This window comes from Varanus komodoensis, unplaced genomic scaffold, assembly GCF_004798865.1.
Source record: "Varanus komodoensis strain SLA01 unplaced genomic scaffold, ASM479886v1 scaffold72, whole genome shotgun sequence".
Taxonomy (NCBI): domain Eukaryota; kingdom Metazoa; phylum Chordata; class Lepidosauria; order Squamata; family Varanidae; genus Varanus; species Varanus komodoensis.
In genome coordinates this window covers 1264424-1283825 of record NW_025336374.1, presented here as the reverse complement: position 1 = coordinate 1283825, position 19402 = coordinate 1264424, and the positions used below count along the sequence as shown (strand labels likewise).

The 19402-nt window shown below is 39.4% G+C and overlaps 1 protein-coding gene across 2 annotated transcripts in view; it reads right to left on the bottom strand.

The window, feature by feature from the left end:
- Positions 1-7371: 7371 nt before the first annotated feature.
- The window catches only part of UGCG (UDP-glucose ceramide glucosyltransferase), a 42125-nt gene continuing 30094 nt past the window's right edge, over positions 7372-19402 (bottom strand). For both annotated transcript variants that reach the window (XM_044452418.1, XM_044452417.1), the window contains 3 exons: positions 17840-17926; positions 11513-11702; positions 7372-9956 (listed from right to left, as the gene is read on the bottom strand). In XM_044452418.1, coding sequence (XP_044308353.1) covers positions 9786-9956; positions 11513-11702; positions 17840-17926 — 448 coding nt within the window. In that variant the 3' untranslated portion in view covers positions 7372-9785. The remainder of the gene's footprint in view (positions 9957-11512; positions 11703-17839; positions 17927-19402) is intronic.

Here is a 19402-nt window from a genome sequence, read left to right as displayed (position 1 = left end):
ACTATGTGAAAAGCATCCCATCTAGCTGTTCCCCAGGTCACAGATTTTGGTGCAATGTATCAGTAACAAGATCATCAAGACATCCCTTGGTAAGGCAGGGAGAACCTCTTGGTCGAGACCTAAAAAGCCTGTCAGAGACACAGAACTGCAGGCTCTGAGCTAAATCCAACTCTCCAGGCATCCCTAGCTGGGCATCCTTCTTCCTTGGATCCGGTCACTTTCCTCTCACCAGCAGTCTTCAAACAAAAGCCTCCAAACTTATGAAAGGAGCCTTGAATGTTAATGAAATGCTTGGCTTATTGTGCCAAGGAACACAGTTGCATATAACTAAGGAGCAAAGTTTTGTAGAAATGCAGTGACACCTGGCCTAACAAGGGGATTACATTCTGTGAATATTTTAGAGTGTTACTGACTCTTTAAAGACTTGTCTATCTCCCCCTGCCAAAAGGGGGGATTTTTATTAGAAAATAATACATTATGTCCCCATGAAATTCCTTAACTTTTCAGGCATCTTCACACTTATGTCTGTGAGAATGAACACATCAGGTAAGAAGAGCTTTGCCAGAAGCATCTGTTGCAGGAGGAAACAGGAATCTGCTCAGCAGCCTAGACTCAGTTGCTGTTCCCTGTCTCCCCAACCTCAAATAACACACATTACTAAGCAAAAGCATTTCTACTGAAGCTCTGGCTCAGCTGTGGAAACCAGGAGGGGAGAAGCTCAGAATGGGGGGAGGGGAGGAGAGGGAACAGAAGGACAAAGACACAGTAGGAAAGAGAACTGGCCAGATGGTTAAGATTTGGCACCTGGTTTTTTCAAGCATGTGTGTTGGCTTGCACATCAGTGCAGTGTAGTGGCAGTGTTGAACTGTGACTCTGGAGTTCTAGTCCCCTCTCAGCCATAGAGTTTAATGGGTAGCTTTAGGCCAGTTGCCAACTCTCATCCTAGCCTACATCACAGGGCTGTTGTGAGGATATGAAGAGTATCATTGGGTTCACCCTCTTAGGCTCTTTGGAGGAAAGGTGGGATAGAAATGGAACAGTATTCAATATATGTTTACAGTAATGACATTTGATGACTGACATCTAGATGTGTGTAGTGCATGCCACTGGAAGACCATTTTGTGGAGCACAACTATGTGAAAGTTCTTGTTGTGGTGTTACATGGGTGACAATCCATTCACACATGCAGCCCTCAAGTTAAATAAATGTGCATGTGCAAACTGGACCTGTGGATCAGGCAGCATGATGACATTTAGAGTTCTGTAGTGGAAAGAGGCAGACACAGTTCTAGTGCTTGAATTCTGGGGGAAGGAACCCATTAATGAGAGCTGCAAGTCTCATTCCAGGCTCCAGCCAAGTCATGTCCCCACTGTAGTCTTCTAAAACAGTAACTAAGGAAGTGAATCACAAAAGGTATGGGGACATTCACACCCAGGTAGTTCAAACACTCGTGATGCTATTACCAAGGAATCAGAATGGGGACCATTGAACAAACACACTCTTAGCATCTTCCAGAATTGCTTCTGCCATTAAGTTTGTTATCCTAAGCAAATCAACTAAACGGAGAGATAAAAGTAGCATGAAATTGCATGAAACATTCTGTCATATATTTTAATAAAAAGTAGCTTTTGGAGAAATGAGCCTTGTCCAGAACAGTGTTGACCATCTGGAAATACGGTGTGAAGACAGCATCTGCATGTGCCCTGTATCTTTCCTGCCTAGATTTTGGTGCAAGTGCACACTGAATAGGCAAGGCTTGCACAACAGGCCATCCGTGTTGCACTCAATCCACAATGGTAGTTCACATGAAGCCTCTAGCTGTGTACCAAAATGGCACATCAAACCCAAATGTTGGTTTGTTGTTATGTGCTGTCAAGTTGTCTCCTGTTTATGGTGACCCTGTGAATGTCCTGTCCACAGCAGCCCCATTTAGGTCTTCTAAATTCAAGGCTGTGGTTTCCTTTATGAAGTCGATCCATTTCATATTTGGTTTTCTTCTTCTTCTGCCTTCTACTTTCCTTAGTATGCTTGTCTTCTCCAGTGAGTCTTGCCTTCTCATGATGTGCCAAAATATGACAGCTTCAGTTTTGTCATTTGTATCCAGGGAATGTCCTTGCTTGATATGATCTAGGATATATTGGTACTCAGATGTTAATTCTGTACCCATGTTAATTATGGACCCTGTTCTTCTCTCCTGAAGAACAGTTGTAATTGCATGTAGACATCTAATTAACAATGTTTTGAAAGTTTTCTTCTCCCAGTTTTATTAGAGGTCTCTTATATATATATTTGGACCAAAAGTTGCCTAGCAGTTTCAGGAAAAACCTCTACCTTTGCAGACACAACCATTATCAGCACTTACTGTCCCTGTAGTGGTGGACAACAGAAGCAAAATGGATCGTGTGCAGAAATAAATACAGGCAGTTCCAGAGTTAAGAATGTCCAAATTATCAATAACCCATAAAGCCTATTTAAAAAAAAATACTGCAAAAATTCATCATCACCATAGAGAGAGGAAGCAAGAGGTAAGAGAGGGAAAGCCTCTGAAGCATCACCGAGAGAAAGGAAGAAAAAGGGGAGAGATAAAGGCCTTCAAAGGATGCTTTCCTACCCTGCTCATCCAGAGGGAAATCACTCCAGCGTTTTCTTGCTGCAAAGAGGAGATACTGGTGAGTTTAGGCAGGAAGGCTAGAGAGATTTATGGTTTTTCCTGGCAGGAAGGCTAGAGAGATTTATGGTTTTTCCTGGCAGGAAGGCTAGAGAGATTCATGCAGGGTCCTGCATCCCTAACCCCCATAAATGTGGAAGGTGGACAATACACGATCCAGTTTCAACTGAAAGATGAATTTCCGTTTTCTCAGGAATGGAACTCATTTGTAATCCAGGGACTGCCTGTATTGTACTAACTATGCCTAGTCTTCTCATCAAGCTGTAAGGGTCAGGACGTGGGCGGTGGCTGAGATAGGCAGAGTGCCAGGACCAGGGTGCAGATGCAGAGCGAGATCATGCCACGTAGTAGGGCTAGAGGCAGGTGGTGTGGTCAGCAGTCCAGGGTCAGGATCAAGGCAGCAAGCAATCCAATACTGTATAGGAGAGAGTGAGAGCACAGTCCAGAGGTCTGATGCCAGAAAGTCAGTCCTGTAAGGCTGGTCCTGACACTAGTGGGCTGGAGCAGGGTAGGAACAACTGGAGCAGGCAAAAACACACAGCAACAGGACAAGGGCAGACTGGGATCAAACAGGAGCAATACAGGAACAGACTGGAACAAGGCAGGGACTAACCAGAGCATGCAGGAGCAGACTGGAGCACGCTGAGCAAGGCAAGAACAATTGGAACAGGGCTGGCACAAGGTTCAAGGCACAGTGACACAGAGGTTAGAGCATAAGAGACTACTTGTATTGCTATGACAGGGTAGCAGTATCAGGAGGCCTTTTATGCTGGCCTCCAGGAGCACTGCATAATTGCTCGCAGGTGTTCCCTACGAGTGCCTGTAAAGGTGTTCCTGGTTCTGAAGGCACTTGCAGAGTCACTCAGGGTTCCTGATCCTGACACAAGGACTTTAAGTAAACATGCATAGGATTACAGAACTGTACTGATAGCTCCCCCACATAACACAATCCTATGCATATTTACTCATCCTAACTCTAACCCCTGCAGCATTCCACGGGGTTTGTACTAGCAGAGATGACACCTGGTTTCTGTCTATCCATCACATCCGAGTTCATGTTAACCCTGACATCTAGGGATGTTGAGATTACTACTGCATCCTCAAAATGCCTCAAACGCTTCAGTCAAAGACTCTTATAGTTGTGATTCACCATTATGAACAAGCCCTTACAGATAGTTTCATTTCTGAAGTTCTGATTTTCCTGATTACCTAAGATTTCGTCTTTGAGTGCAACAAAGTCAAATGGGAAAGGAACAATAAATATTCAGGTTCAAACACTTTTCATTAAATGTTTTTATTTAAAAAAATAGCCTCAAAATATGATGTGTAAAAACAAAACGCCTTAAGTAGTTACATCTCTTGGATCACTTGGTTTTGCAGACTTTTGTCATTTAAATCCTGTGATTTTATTGCTGGAAGTATTACCATGTCACATGTAGCTTACATAATCAAATACTGAAAGGACATGCAGAATCATGAGGTAAGGAGTCAAGAAAGTCTCATACAGATATTGGTGGTCTTTTCTAGTTCAACCTGTTCTCCTTTAACCACACTCAGATTAACCCCACCTCTTTTCATTACTGGTTCTGCCTCTCCTCAAAAAGAAACAGGAAGATAGAAACCCAGCAAGATTTAGGGTGCTTCAAAGTAGAAGGCTGCCAGTGTCACTGCCAGTGTCACCCATCCAAAGACTTTGTGCAGCTCTTCTATCTTTCCCTCTTAACAGATTTCTTTTTGGAAAGAAAAAAAAGTGGTCAGAAAATAAGGGAAGGTCACAAGCAGATTCCAGACAAAGCTTTTATGGTGCCATCACCTTGCCTAACTCATTGAATTTTACCATTGTCCAGATCTTATCGTATTTTGCTCACAGCCCTCCATGTTTTCCCAGTGCTGCTTCTCTCTTTTCTTTTACCAGGGGAAAAAAAAGATTGGTGATGGGAAAAAGTCAGAATAGCATACAAGGTCTTTTAATTTGTAATGCTAGCTGTTGATCTCCACCCCCTCCCTAAAATTCTATGTTTCAGAAAGGGTGATTACAGGATAAAGGCCTCATTAAACTTTCTACAGCACCATATGCTTTGTACAGGGGGCATTTAACTACAGCAATCTGAGCTCAGTGGGATGGGGCAGCACAAGGGATGAAAGAAATTTGCCAGCGTGCACAGCTCCCCATCACTCTACCAACTTTAAGTCCTCCACATTCAGATGGATCCCTATTGTAGGCCAACGTGTCAGGAAGGTAGTTCCATTAAAGAGCTGCCAAATGAGGTTTCTATCACGCCATTGACTTCTTGGTTCAAAGAATGTTCTGGCAGGTCCAGACAGTGTGGTCCTCCATTTGTAACACTCCCATATTTTCCCAATGCTTCTTCCATCTTTTTTGTTGCTGCAGATCTGTTGAGAAAAAGACAGAATAGGTGCACAATGCTTTCTGCCTAGTAGCACTAAGAAGCCCTCCATATGGAACCATCCTTAGTTTTGAGTCCTGACACTTCTTATATACTAGCAAATGTTATGGGGATAGAAGCTTTTGTGTACTAGGCCCAAGAAATGTGAAGAGGTCACTAAGGCTGGACAAAGCTGCTCTTAAGAGGGAAGAAACTCATAATGAGAGAGACACGTCCAATAGGCAAAGCAGCTTAAAATTGCTTTCTGTAGTGGCATCTGGTATAATATACTCAGGGTATCTCACCAGGTTTCTTTCCTGCTTTCTCCTCATTAATAAGCAACATCTTTTTACAGCCTTCTGATGACTGATTAGACTTCTGGTTCTGCACTTTGGCCAAGGTTTTGAACAATATAGAAATGTCATATTTTATGCTGAAAAGGAAAGGTCAGAGATATGGCATTTTCCTGTATAGCCAATAATCACCTCCTACATACTGGCCCTATGCCAGTTTCTGAATTCTGCTACTGGGCTCTGATCCCTTTACAATTTATTTTATTACTTTAATGCATATCTGCTTTTAGTATTTCATTATTGCTATTTTGATATAGCGCCTATTTTTACTGGATGGATCCAAAGTATTTACTCTTTTCTCTAGCAGCCTCTTTTTGCCAGCCAACATCCAAGGGTAGTCCAGAGTAGCATCCCATAAATAAGAATGGATCACCATCGAAGGAAATATACTTTCCCACCCCGTATGATAACGTTATTTATTTACATATAACCGGGATGCTATCTCACAGATATTACTGGATTTCTTCATTACCTATCCTCAACATGCTTCTAGAGAAACAAATACTTAATTCACTGGTAGTGAGAATTGACCCAAACTGCTGGTTGAGTCTTCTTGGTTTCAAATTGACAGCAGGGCTCCAGTACATGTCCGTCCCTGGTATACTACTGCATTTGTCATGTTTGTGTGGCAGAGTGATTCTAAAGATTTCTGGCTGATTGTGAACACTCCAACTGCAAGCATGAGTGGCTAAAATGATTTTTAGACTATCTTCCATTGCTTAAAAATTTCTAGTAAACTAAGTCCCACATATATTTAAAAAGATGCTATTTTTTACATTTGTAATCTAATTCAATTGGCATCTTACAATCAACACTGGGAGCATTTTCTTGATAGTGCAAATGCTTATTCATAAGCAAAAAGTATAAAATTAAAATTATTTCAGAGGAGTAGTAAAAGAGATCCATATAAAGTAATATTTTGGTATTAACACTGTATGTCCATGGCAAGTTCTCAGCCCCAAACTATGCTTAATCCATCTGCCTTACCATGTAGCACAAGTAGTTCAGCTTTAAAACATACTGCGGCAACAAAATGCAAAACTGGCGAGAGTGAAAAGGTATTAACATAATTTCTCCATGTCATAGCTACAGAATGAACATGCATAATTGGAAGTTCAAATGCCTATTTTGGCATATCAGTCTGCTGGCTTTAGGCAATCTGATCATATATCATTTGGAAATAACCTTTTCCAAATAATGAGATGCTTTAACTCTTTGACTAATAAAATCCATGTAAAGCAAAATCCAGTGAGGCAACCCAATGGCAGGCTTATACTTTCTTCCCTTAAGGAAAACCTTACTGTCGGATAATTTTATATTCTCCAACCACTTCCCTCCCATCACTACAAAGGATAACTATGTTACTTGTACATCATGCATGTTTAAAGAGAAAACATCTGATTTGCTCTTTTGACTGCTGCTTCAATTATTATGTAATTTCTTTGAGACACAGCAACCCCAAATCATACAGCATTTCAGCTGATGACTAATCTGAACACAAATAAATGGCCATGTATTGGAGGGCATGGCATTTAGAGAATAAGGCACATTTTAACAGGTACAGTCAAGAAAACTATCTAGTATCAATGTCACTAAGTGAAGAAAAACATGCTTCTGTAGCAAGCATATGTAAGTCCAACTACTTAGCTGCTGACATGGAAAACTACTATGTTTAGAAAAACTTCCTAAACAGAATTCAAATTACTTGTAGTGAAATATGTATGAATCTCAAACTTGTTGTATTTTCAAGAGAGTTTCTACATTATAGCGATAACCTCCTATGTATGCATGCACATGCACACACAAAACTTACATCAGATTTGTAATTATGGAGTGCATTATTATTGTTTTTACAGAAAGAAGAACAATGCAAGTTATGTAAATTGACAAAACCTGACTTGCATATGAAAAGTATTTAAAATTACAATCGAGAAAAAGGCAACAGATTTACTTTCTCAAAACATGATTGTATTCAAAATTTATTTTTAAACAAGACAATAATTTTAAACAAACATTGGTATTCTTAACATGTTGACAGACATTTTTAAATTAGCTATTTTGAACTTTTGCTCTGTTCTATCACAGTGCCCACCTACAATTTCTTCAAAGTATCAATTTTCATTTCATAATCAACCCGGATTTCTTATAGGCGAAATCAAGTTGCTCATATAAGTGAAGCATCAGTTTTCTTTAAATGATAAAAGTTTTCACTAATGCCCACATGTGCGTGCACATGTGCACACTTATGCGCACACATGCACAAAACACAATTCTTCATAGGTAGAATGTGTGCATGCACATGCATGCCCACACACACACACACACACACTCACTCACTCACAAACACACTGAAGTCTGTCCAGCCTTTTTGGTTTTTGTGCTACACTGCCCACATGGTGATTAGCATCCAGCCAAACCAGCTAAGCATCACTTCAGCAGTGCAATGGATGGCATCAACCAAACTTCACAAAACAAATAAAATACAAACACAACGGAAAATTTAACTAGATAAAAGGGATAACAATGAAGATGATACAACATAACTTAAGTGGGTCATTACCAGACTGGTTTGCAGCATACAACCTTCCTCAGGAAGCAGTTCTTCCTGATTCACATGTAAAGAATGGAACACGCATTACAAGCCTCTGTTCATGATGAAAGTTGCCCTTCAAAACAAATTCTGTCATGTCATAAGGCAAACAAAGAGATTGTGGGATGTCAAGTCTGGGGAATGTTTCATAGGTTTTGTGTACACACAAAATGTGTGTGTGCACAAATGCACACTATTACATTAATTTGTGTGTATACCAATTAAATGGACTGGCTCAGTAAATTTGAAAAAGTCCACTTCTACAAATAACTCAATAATTATGAGATTAAGTTCTTCATCACAGAAGTGTCATAACCTTGGATTTAAAGCTGCCATATTGGCAATGCATTCATTAATGACCTTCAGTGGTGACAACATGCCATGGCCATTTGGAAGAAAAAGCAGCATAAATACAATTATAAAAGAAAACAAAAGGCTTATGCAGCATCCCTCTCAATTTTGCTTTGTGATCAGCATCAGTTTTAAACAAGTCCAGTTCACCATGTTAAGAGTGATCCTACAGTTGGGTTGGAGAATAAGCTATTAAGGAGACAGAGATACAGGGTAAGAAACAGCATGCATTTACAACTTATTTATAATCTAGTCCTTTTTCTCTTCACAACTTGAATACAAAAACCCAATTAGGAGACCAGATTAAATAAAGGAAAAAGCAAGAAGTAGACCTATTTTGATAGTTAAAGCTTACAATTTCGTATCAGTAACAGCCAACTCATCTTGCCCTTTAATATACTGACAAGTATCTATTACAATTTCAAATATTTAAGGATGACTAGTGTATAGAGAGAGACCTATGCCCACTTAAAAAAGATAATAAATGCCTGCATCATGAAGTTACATTCTTAAGAAGACAGTGAGTAAGAAAATAGCTCATATGTGAAATGTTTCTGAAATGCATTTCCCCTCCCCATAACTATCAAACATTCACTCACGCAGAAACAAAAAATACCCCTTTTAAAAAAGTCAAGATGGGAATGATGGAGAAGATTAGCTAGGCTAATTACAGCACAGTGATTAAAAATGGTTCAAGACAGAACCAGTTAGAGTTGGCCAAAAGATGCCCTCTAGGCATAGCTAACTTAATTCTTCCCACCTACCACATCCAAGTTTGGGCTCCTTGCAGCGAGACCAAAATCAATCTATATGTCCACACATAGATATAAATTTCCAGCTTTTGCTTTTTGCAAGGCCTAGTTACCTATTTATATTTGCTCTGCAGCAACAAGAGGTAGGCATAGATCATCTAAAAAGCTTCTCTCCTTGTGCCCCACCACTTGTGCTTTCCAAAGCTGCACTTGTATAAAAATGTTGTTAACCTTTGAACAGTGTAAATCCAGTGACAGAGGGCCATTTGGGACAAATGCATAGCTGTGCTTTCACAACTCTGATTTATTTCCAATGGACCTGCACAGAAGTTATTCCCAGTGGATTATGTCCTTTGATTAACAGAGAGTAGCTTTTACTATACTAAAAGATACTGTCTTTAGAGCTTGCTGCAGAACATTCCTAAGGAATATGAATCCTGGAACCAATTCTCTTGATTTGATTTTGTATATAAAAACAAGGTACCATTTGGCCAAGACTACAGATGTACTTTTTCACAGATGCAAGTGCCATGCAAAATAAATTAAAGAACAGATACGAAAACATACAGGTAATAAAACTATTGAAGGTAGATTTTTTAAAAGCATTTATATAAACATAATTTATAATACTTTCTTTTTTTTCTCCTTTGTCTTTTCATGAAATACACAGTCACAAAGCTGTGGCTATACATCAAGGATCTCTTCTGCAGTGCCTCCACAGCGTAACCTGTAGCGTCCTGTCCTCCAACTAATTGTGGGATCCCACAGGGCCGAAAGGAAAATGTATATCGTCATGGACTCTCTGATGAACCATGCAACTGCATAGTCAAGTTTTGAAAAACACAGCACACCACCCTGGAGATTGTACAAGCAGATATTCATAATTAGTGGCAATGTTAACAACTAAATTAAATATGTATTTAATGGACACAAAAAACTGATGCCACTGTAAGATATAGAAGCCAATCGGTTATGCAACACTATCTTGCCAAATTTCGTTCAACTCTTTAGTGATGCAACAGTGTCTTGCTAATATTCCAAGCAAAACTATAGTTAACATTTGAGAAGCAATGATTCTAAACTCAATTCAGTAGGTATCTTTCCATGGCCATACAAAGCAAATACTATCAAGAGCTTAACTTGTCTACTGTTGAGATACTTGGCTTAATTACTATAGCATACAGGCATCCTGTATTTGATGCTGACTGCTACCTTAAGAACTTATGCAACTGTCTTCTGCCAAGTCAAACTACTGCTACATCTAGCAAGAAGTATATATTATGAATAGTAGAGACTCCTTTAGATGTCAGACAGAAGTCTTTCCCAGTCCTGCTACCAGAAATCAATTCCTGCTGGTGATAGGAAGAGATTTTTTGCTTCTCAGAAGGGCTACAGCCCCTCTCAGAGAAGGTAATAGTTCCATGACTGGCAGAAAGAGGAAATTAAACTGTAGGCACAGGCTGTTTCAGTACTACCTTTTCCCACTCAAGTAGTATATATGTAAGCAGAAAAAATGGTCAAACATGACATGACTCTTCATCAAGTCAAAAGAATCGAGCACCCCAAGGGTTAGTGGCATTGTTACAGATATTTAGCCATGCTTTTCAGAGCCATCTCAATGAAGATGGTCTGCAACATATTCTGAAGTTCATGATTTTCTATAAGCTAAATGACTTGAGTGTGCCAACCAGACTCAACTACCAACTTCATTAATCTAATGAAGCCATTAGATCTATCACAACACATTTTATTAAACCAATCAGATTAAAATGATACAATGCAGGATCTTTTGTTGCACCATGCTATATTATATTACTCATCATAAGGAAGTTATACTAGGTAAAGTTAAAAAAGCGCCACCCGTATACAATCTTGTTTCTAGACTCATCAGGGATTTTTTAAAATGGTGAAACATTAATTATTCCTATTATTACCATTACGTTTCTGTAGCGCTCGAAGCCAAAGCTCTCTGAGTGGTTCACTGCATTTAAGTCACCCATTCAGATTAAGGAAGGAATCCTAAGGCTGCAAGGCAGCATCTGAGGGGGCACAGGATATTTCACATTCCCAGATCCCCAGTAATAGTGGACCAGCCTCAGAGCTAAGAATCACAGCTCTGACTCCCCTCCCCATCCCAGCTGGGCACAGAAAGAACCGCCCCGGCTGCTATCCATGCTTGAGAATGTGACCTCAGAGATGTGGTAAAGCGAGCCATTCAGTGGCAGGGGAGGAGACAGGAAAGATCAAGACATGAGCTATCCTGAAGCCTTTCCAGTCTCCTCCTCTCCCTTTCTAAAATGTTCCGGCTAAACAAGCAAAAAAGCCCACCCTAAAACAGTTTATATAAGCCACAACAGCTAATTTAATATGTATATTATTTTAAATATAAATTTCTGATCAGTACAACCTACCTGGACACCCCGGAGTTGAATGTAGTCAAAGATAAACCATGCCAAACAATGACACATAAAAAACACCATTATATCCCATCTGAACACATGGTGAACTGCCCATCCAATAATTAAACTTGCAACAAAGCATTCCGAGATCGGCTCACAGATTATTGTGGCTGGAAGCATGTTGATCCGTAGTTTGGCCCACCTATTAAAAAAAAAAGGGGGGGGAGGGGGAGAATCTTAGTTTAAACCATTTGGTACTTGTCAAGCTATAGCAGCATAAGGGATTTCTGTACTGAGGGGCTGAAAATGAAAGTTAATCAAATTGCACAAACAGTGTTGTGTTTTGCTAGGAAAAGAGGTGAGAATTCAGTTTCCCAAATCCAGAAAGTATTTGTAGCAGTGCTTTTTTTTTTTAATGAAGGAGAATTATAGGGCTTCATGATGATCTTGATATACTTGAAATTATTGTGTTGTTATTACATTGCACTTATATCCCACCTTTTTTCCTTTTGCAAGGAAACCAAGGCAGCTTACACAGTCCTCCTCTACTTCATTTTATCCTTGCAACAACAACCCTGTGAGGAGGTTTAGGCTGAGAATGAGTGATTTCTTCATAATATCATCAGTCAACTCTGTTGCACCATTTGTTGCAGCATTGACAGCAGAACTGAATCAATTTTCAGTTATTCTCAGAAGTCTTAAGGCATCTCTGGTTAAACTTTATATAAATGCAGTAGCAATTAAGTTGCTGTATTCTCTAGATATATGCAGGGCTTAGAATGCCTTCAGTCAATTTTGTAGAAAATGGGTACAAAATGGCATCACTAGTAAGATACATGGCATATTTTGCTTATGTAACAACCAAGTTAAGGCTGCAAGCCAAGCTTATCACACTCATCAGGGAGCAACTCCTACTGAACACAGTGGTGCTATCAGAGAACACTAAATAAGGGATTGGTTATCTGAGATTGACTAACCCTTAAACCAGCTTAGTTTCACATGAAATGGCAAGCAAGGTGTCAAAAATGGCACCAAGCACAACAGAACAATCTGCATGAGTATACTGGCCCATGGTGGGCTGTTGTGTCATATGGACCAGGTGAAAGGGACTTACTTCTCAACAAACATGCATAGGATTAAGCTGAAAGGGGTGGTAAATGATACATATATGCCAGATGTGTGGTCTGGAATGTTTATTTTGCAAGTTAATAACTATTTGTTACTGGTTTTACTGCATGGATTAATTATATTTTGATGCCCAACCAAAAATTTATGTACAAGTACTTATTCGGTTTAATTTTTTTCTTTTGAAGAAATAAGGTGCCTGGCTATATAAACTATCTAATAACAGTGAAATGACTAGCAATTTAACATAGGGAGGAAATAGAAAAGATTATAGCTATAATCTATAAATCCATAAATAACAATTTCAAGTGAAAAAATCAGAGACAGAAAGATCTTTGGCATGCACAAAACGAACATGTTTTTAATCTGGAAACAAATCAGAGGAAAATGTCATGGACAACTAAAAAATTTAGAGTACAGTCCTATGAGGGCACCTGGAACCTTCTGAACTTGGGGGAGTACAGGAATGTTATGGAGATTGTCCTGCACTCCTCCCACCCTGCAACTGATTCAGGCTTTCTAGTTGTAGTACTTTGGAGGGGGAGGGAAGGAGGCTGAGGTGCCTCCAGGGTGCTTCCTATTTTGGAGGCACTGGCCTCTTCCCTGCCTCCTGAAACACCCCCCAATTCCCTTCTCCAAAGGTAACTTTTGTGACTTCAAAGGTCAGGCAGGCACAGCTTTTCCTGTGCTTGTTGCAGTGAGGGGAAGGATGCTTCAAGTACGAAGTTCCAGGCCCAATACTGGTGCCGGTTTCTGACATTGGAGCTGGGACTCCAAAACCCCCAGAAACTCTTCCAAGGGAAAAGAGGTTAATTCCTCAGTTCCAAAGAGTGGAACATAGGATGCTGTAAAATAATTGTTTTCCCGGAAGCACTTCCTGACAGTTAGGACCCCGAGGGCATGGAATGGGCTTCCACGGGAGGTGGTTGAGACCCCATTGGTGAGGATGTTCAAAGATAGGCTGGACATGCACATGGTGGGCATGTCGTGAGTGGAGCCGGCTGGAGCTGGAGGTCAGACTAGATGGCCCGGGAGGCCCCTTCTGACTTGCTCTGTTTCTCTAGTTCCTATTTTTAATGTGTGTGTGTATAACCAGATGCAAATATTATGAATACAAGTTCATTTTAAATGCTGTCATTATACAAAATAAAGTGAAAATAATAACTAAAAGGCTTACCAGGAAAAAATGTCCTCATTTTAATGTTTTAATAAATAAAATAAAAAATAAATAATGAGTTACGTGGCCATTTTTGTAACTTTATAAAAGGAATATTATATATTATGTTTCTGATTCGAGTAACCAAAATAGCAGTATGCAGGCATAAAAGAGGGAGGAATTAGTAGACTAAACAAACAAATCTCTTCAGAAGTGACCCTAATGGAATGGGAACTTCCCAAGCAGCTCAATGAGGACTGAATGCTCAGTGGCCACAGACTGTTGACTGATCAATGAGAGGGTAGAAACACCACCAGCACCACTGAAAACCATAGGGGAAAGCAAATGGAATGGCTGCCAATGGAAAGTGGAGAAAAAGATTGTTAGTACTATATATAAAAAGTATACGGAGAACCATCTCATTCTTTAGATAATCTGTGCCATCCTGTATCTAGAATTCTCATGATAAATAATACAGTAAATCAATAGAGAAAAGTACTTAAAAGCAGCAACCATCATTAAAAATACTTTTTAAATGAAGGAGGTATCAAAGCAATTTAAACATGGAAAAGAACTATTTTAAAATGCAGCTTTAAATGAATCATTTAAATGTCTTGAGTTTTTTTGCCAGTGGAAATATCTATGTGCAAGTATGAAAGTTCATGGTCTTTGGAATAGTACTGTCTGGCAACAGGTTGCTCAAGTTTTCTTGCTGTTGTCACTGACTGATTTTAATACAGGTAGTAAAACCCGTAGTTGATTTCTCAACAGGCAGCAGGGCATTTGTATTCAGTAGTGCATGTAATTCTACTAAATTTACTGGGGATTAAAAAAATGAAATAGGTACTCCCAACCATTCTGCTTTAGAAGGTGAGAGTTTTCCAAACATAAGAATAGTCTCTGGAGTAGAGGGAACTGCATGCTCAAAGAACACCTGAGGGATCCATGCACCTGTGCAGGTTCACCCAAGTCCCTGACATGCTGTGCCCCCATGACTCTTTACCCTGTTTGCTATGGATGATAAGGGCTCCCATGCACATGTAGACATGTTTAGAGCTGTTCTTTGTGACAGAAGAACCTCACTGTTCCAGGATTCTCACTCTCCCAGGATCCTTTCCACATACTAATGTGTGGCTGACAAGGAGTGAAACCCAACAAGGAGTGTTCTCCTCAACACAGGAGGGGTGTTTCTAGGCATTCCTAAATCTTGGAATACAAGAATTTAATTCCTAACAGACAAGAACTACAGGAGCAGTCTGAATTCCCAGAATTTGGAGATACCAGTATGCTGAAGTTAAAAATGCAGCTGGCTAAGTTCTCTCCCTCCCTCCCTCCCCTCTCCCCACTTGCATGTCCGTACATGAAAAAGAGAGGGAGAGGGAAACTTTAAAGTATTTGTTTGGTGTGTTTGGATTGGTAGGGGGGCTTTGCATTCTGTTATTTATATATCCATCTGTTTCTTACTATCTTAGCATTAAAGAACATTTTCTACAGTTTGAAAGCTCTACCACACTATCAGGTAAATAAAATATCAGCATTTCCTATAATACTTCCAAAGTTTCAATCTTGCCAGCAAAGACTGTGAACCAACCACCACACAATTTCTTTGAGTTTTACATCCCTGACAATGATTAAAAACTTATAGAGTTAAATAGGTACAGTGCAAATCGCTTTGAGGTGTAAAGATCTCAGGAGTGAAAGCTTGGTAGGAGAGGATTAAATAGAAAAAGGGATGGATGTGATCACCATACAAGCAGAAGCCTGCTTATACAACAGGCTTCCCTATTTTTCGTCACTCCAGATCTGCTCCAGGAGATCATCCAACCCTTCAAGAGGTTGGGAGCTCCAGAGGAGGCTTCAAGGAAAAGGGGAATTCTGGGAAAATAACACCATCATATATAGCCCAATGTATGTCTTGAAACATCAGCAAAGAAATCAGTGTTACCTCACATCAAACAAGGGAAAAAACTATAATGAGAGAAGGGATCATTAAGGATAATGTTGAAATAAGTTGAAATAAGACATGAACTATTTCCACTATTCTAATTCTTTCAAGTTAAACTAAGGCAAATTAAACTTTAACCTTTCAATATGCCTAGAATTAATATACGATTTAGAGAAAGAATAAATATTTTATTAGGAAAAAAAATCAGAATGGGACTGTATTGTTCTATTGAAATGATCTTTTAAAAGTGAATAATCATATGGACTATTTAGATGATTTAACCACTGGTTTTTATTGATTTATATTTGGTCAGTAGCTACAGTAAGTTTGTATTTTATTTACTTTTATTTTATAAACTGGCCTTCAAAAAATATTAATATGGCTCTGAATAAGCAAAAGGTCATCCAACCACACAAATAAGATTAATAAATTCAATCACAAAGCAGCATTAAAAGGCAATAAAATACAATAAGACAGACTGACCAAATTCATATGCTCTGAAAATGGAGAAGTTTTGAGCAGGTGCAGAAATTATCACAATGTGGCCTACCTATATGAGGTGGTGTGTTCACCAGATGAGGTGCCCTAACAGAGAAAACTCTTTTATTGCTGACACATTATGAATGACAATTTGAGAAAAGTCTCCTCTGCAGGACATAAGAAAAGAATAGGGTACTACACATGTCTTCAAGTATTGAGGCCTCAAGCCATTTCGGACTTTAAAGGAACACCTCATTACTTTGGACTTCAAATCTTCAAGGCCCAATGAACTGCATCTTAGAGCAATAATGGAACCAGCAGAAGAACCCCTCAGAACCACTGTCTATCATCCTGGTGGACTGATGAAGTGCCAGATGATTTGAGAGGACGAATGTTGTTTCTATCTTCAAAAAGGGAAAAATTAGGATCCTAGAAACTAGAGACCAGCCAGTCTGACATCAATACTTAGGAAAATTTTAGAGCAGACAATAAAGAAGTAAATCTGCAAAAATCTTGAAAACAATGCAGTGATTACTAGAAATCAGCATGAATTCCTCAAGAACAAATCCTGCCAAACTAATTGGATCTCATTTTCTCATCTGGTCACCTCTCTGGGGGACCACTGGAATGCCATGGACATAATCTATCTTGACTACAGCAAAGCTTTTCATAAAATGTCCTGTGATATCCTGATTAGCAAATTAGTTAAAAGTGAACTAGATGGAACAACAATCAGGGGAATCTACAGCTGGCTACAAAGTTGGACTCAAGGTGCTCTTCTCAATGGCACCTTCACAAAGCAAGGTAATAATTAAAGGGAGAAACAGATCTTGATATCCCTCAGCATACTGATGACATTTCATGTCTAATAACCCTCTAACAACTACATTCAATTGGTTCATGTAGATATTAACAAGCACAGGGTATGAGATGCAAACTTGAGGAATCCACTACATAAATGCCACCGTTTAGCAGAGCTGCCCCTCCAACATGATATACCCTGAAACTGACACTGCAAAGGTGAACCACCATTCCTCCACCAATAATCCATAGACTCAATCCAGCAAGATATTAGGATCAATTATATCAAAAGCCACTGAATGATCTTAGAAAATACAAAGGGCTACACTCCCCTAGACTCTGACCTGTCAAAGGTCATTTACCATGGTGACCAAGACCATTATGGTGTCCATACCTGGAATGAACTGGATCTAAGTATTCTGTGCCATCCAAAAGTGCCTGGAGTAGAGTTGCTACCACCTTCTCCAAGGCTTTACTCAATATGAAGATATTAACAAGTGACAGTTACCTCTATTGGGCTGCAAAAGTATTTTTCAGGGAATGGCAGCACAGTTATTTCTCCAGGCAGCTGGGACTACTCTCTCTCAAAGGGACATTAATTACTTCGTGGACTCATCAATTCCCCTATCTAATTGTAAATAGCTAGGACAGACAGTGATCAAGAACAGAAGTGATTGACACTTGGATCTTAACCGTAAAAAACAGAAAGGATTCAATTGTTCACTATTAAGATACTGAACATATATATAGTAATTCATAATTCTGAAATCTAACGGTAAAGAATGGAAAAGAGACAGGAAATGAGAAAATAAAATGTTAGATTTTTGTTTACCTGATCATTCTGGATTGAAACTGGGAAATTGAATAGGAGCCAGAATTTTGCATTGCAACTTGTGTGGCCATTGCAAACTTCCAGCCTCTGAAAATGAATGCAAATCACAAATGTAAACAGTATTTTTAAAAAGGCAATTGTTTAAATGTCAAAGTAGTCATCTTTTACATATGTCAAGGATAACCATTACATATTCCTGCTTCTTTTGCTACTTAGGGTGTAAGCTTGAGCATATGTAGAAAGAAAAATCCCTTTAACCCCCAGAATTCCTCAATCAGTATGTCTGAGGAATTCTAGTATTTGCAGGATGTTTTCCCTGTTTAACATGCACAGGATTGTGTCCTTACCAGTTATGATGTAACCAGTGCTTCACAATATTGCTTACTGCTCTAACAGCCAACCTGCACAAATCACTGCGGTGCAGCTCTAGCTACATGGTCAAGGCACCAATCCAGACAGGAGGACTGGGGTATTGTATGTATTTCCTCATATAAATTAAGTCATGTCAAGAAAATTAGTTACAGTGCAATTTATCTCTTCAATGCATGTGTTTTCTATGTTTACAGTTTGTTTTAACACTTTCCCACATAACATTCTGACCATCACCTCCAGTCTGAAATGGTATCTCTAGCCAGCCCTGAGTCCCACTACATGATTCTGCTTTCCTACAGGTTGGTGACTGAGATTTCATTTCAGCTCAGCCCACATTGCTACCTTCAAACCATCAGCTGTAACACAGATAGCAGCAGCAGCAGCAGCTTCATTTCTATATATCCTAAACCTAAAGTTCTCTGGGTAGTCCACAACACAAATTTAGGTGGTAATCCCTACTTGCAAGAAAAGCTTGAATGTCAAGCTTTTTAAAAAAGCCCATTATTTTATTTGCATTTACTCCTCCCCCCACCCACACCCCCTTTTCAGGATCCTACAGTAACTTACATGGCCCTCCTCCTCTCCAGTTTATGCTCCTAACAACCCATTGGAATAGGTTAGGCTGAGAGTCAGAGACTGGCCAAATGAGAGAAATTCATTTCCCTGAGAAATAGGTCAGCTTTTCTCAGGTACTGTAATTCCTTTCCAGAAACAATGTTATCTAGGAAGTAAGTTATGATTCTAATTAACAGGAAAAGACCGGGAAATGACAGAAAATAAGGAGCTTCCTATTTGCAACCTTATTTAAGGTGATAAACCTTTTCTTCTATAGACACACAAGAAACAAATGGCTAAACAAGTAGTACTCCTCTTTGAAAACTATTTAATCACTGGACATTAGGCCAGCAGAACTATACCCACTTTCCTTGGATGGCAAAATGAGAGTCAGCAAATGCTTGCAGGGATCTTTGAACAGTGAAGAAAACTTCTGGATAACTCATTAACCCCTCTGAACAAAGGTTCTTTATGTAGTAGATGAGTTAAATTAATTTGGCTTTATGTTTGACTGGGTCCTTTTATTCCCTTACAGTGACAAAAGTGTGCTACTGTAGGCTTTAGGAACCAGTACAGAACCAGTACAGAAGCTTTTCCTCAGCAGGTATCATATAGGTATTTGGTTTTCCAAGCCCC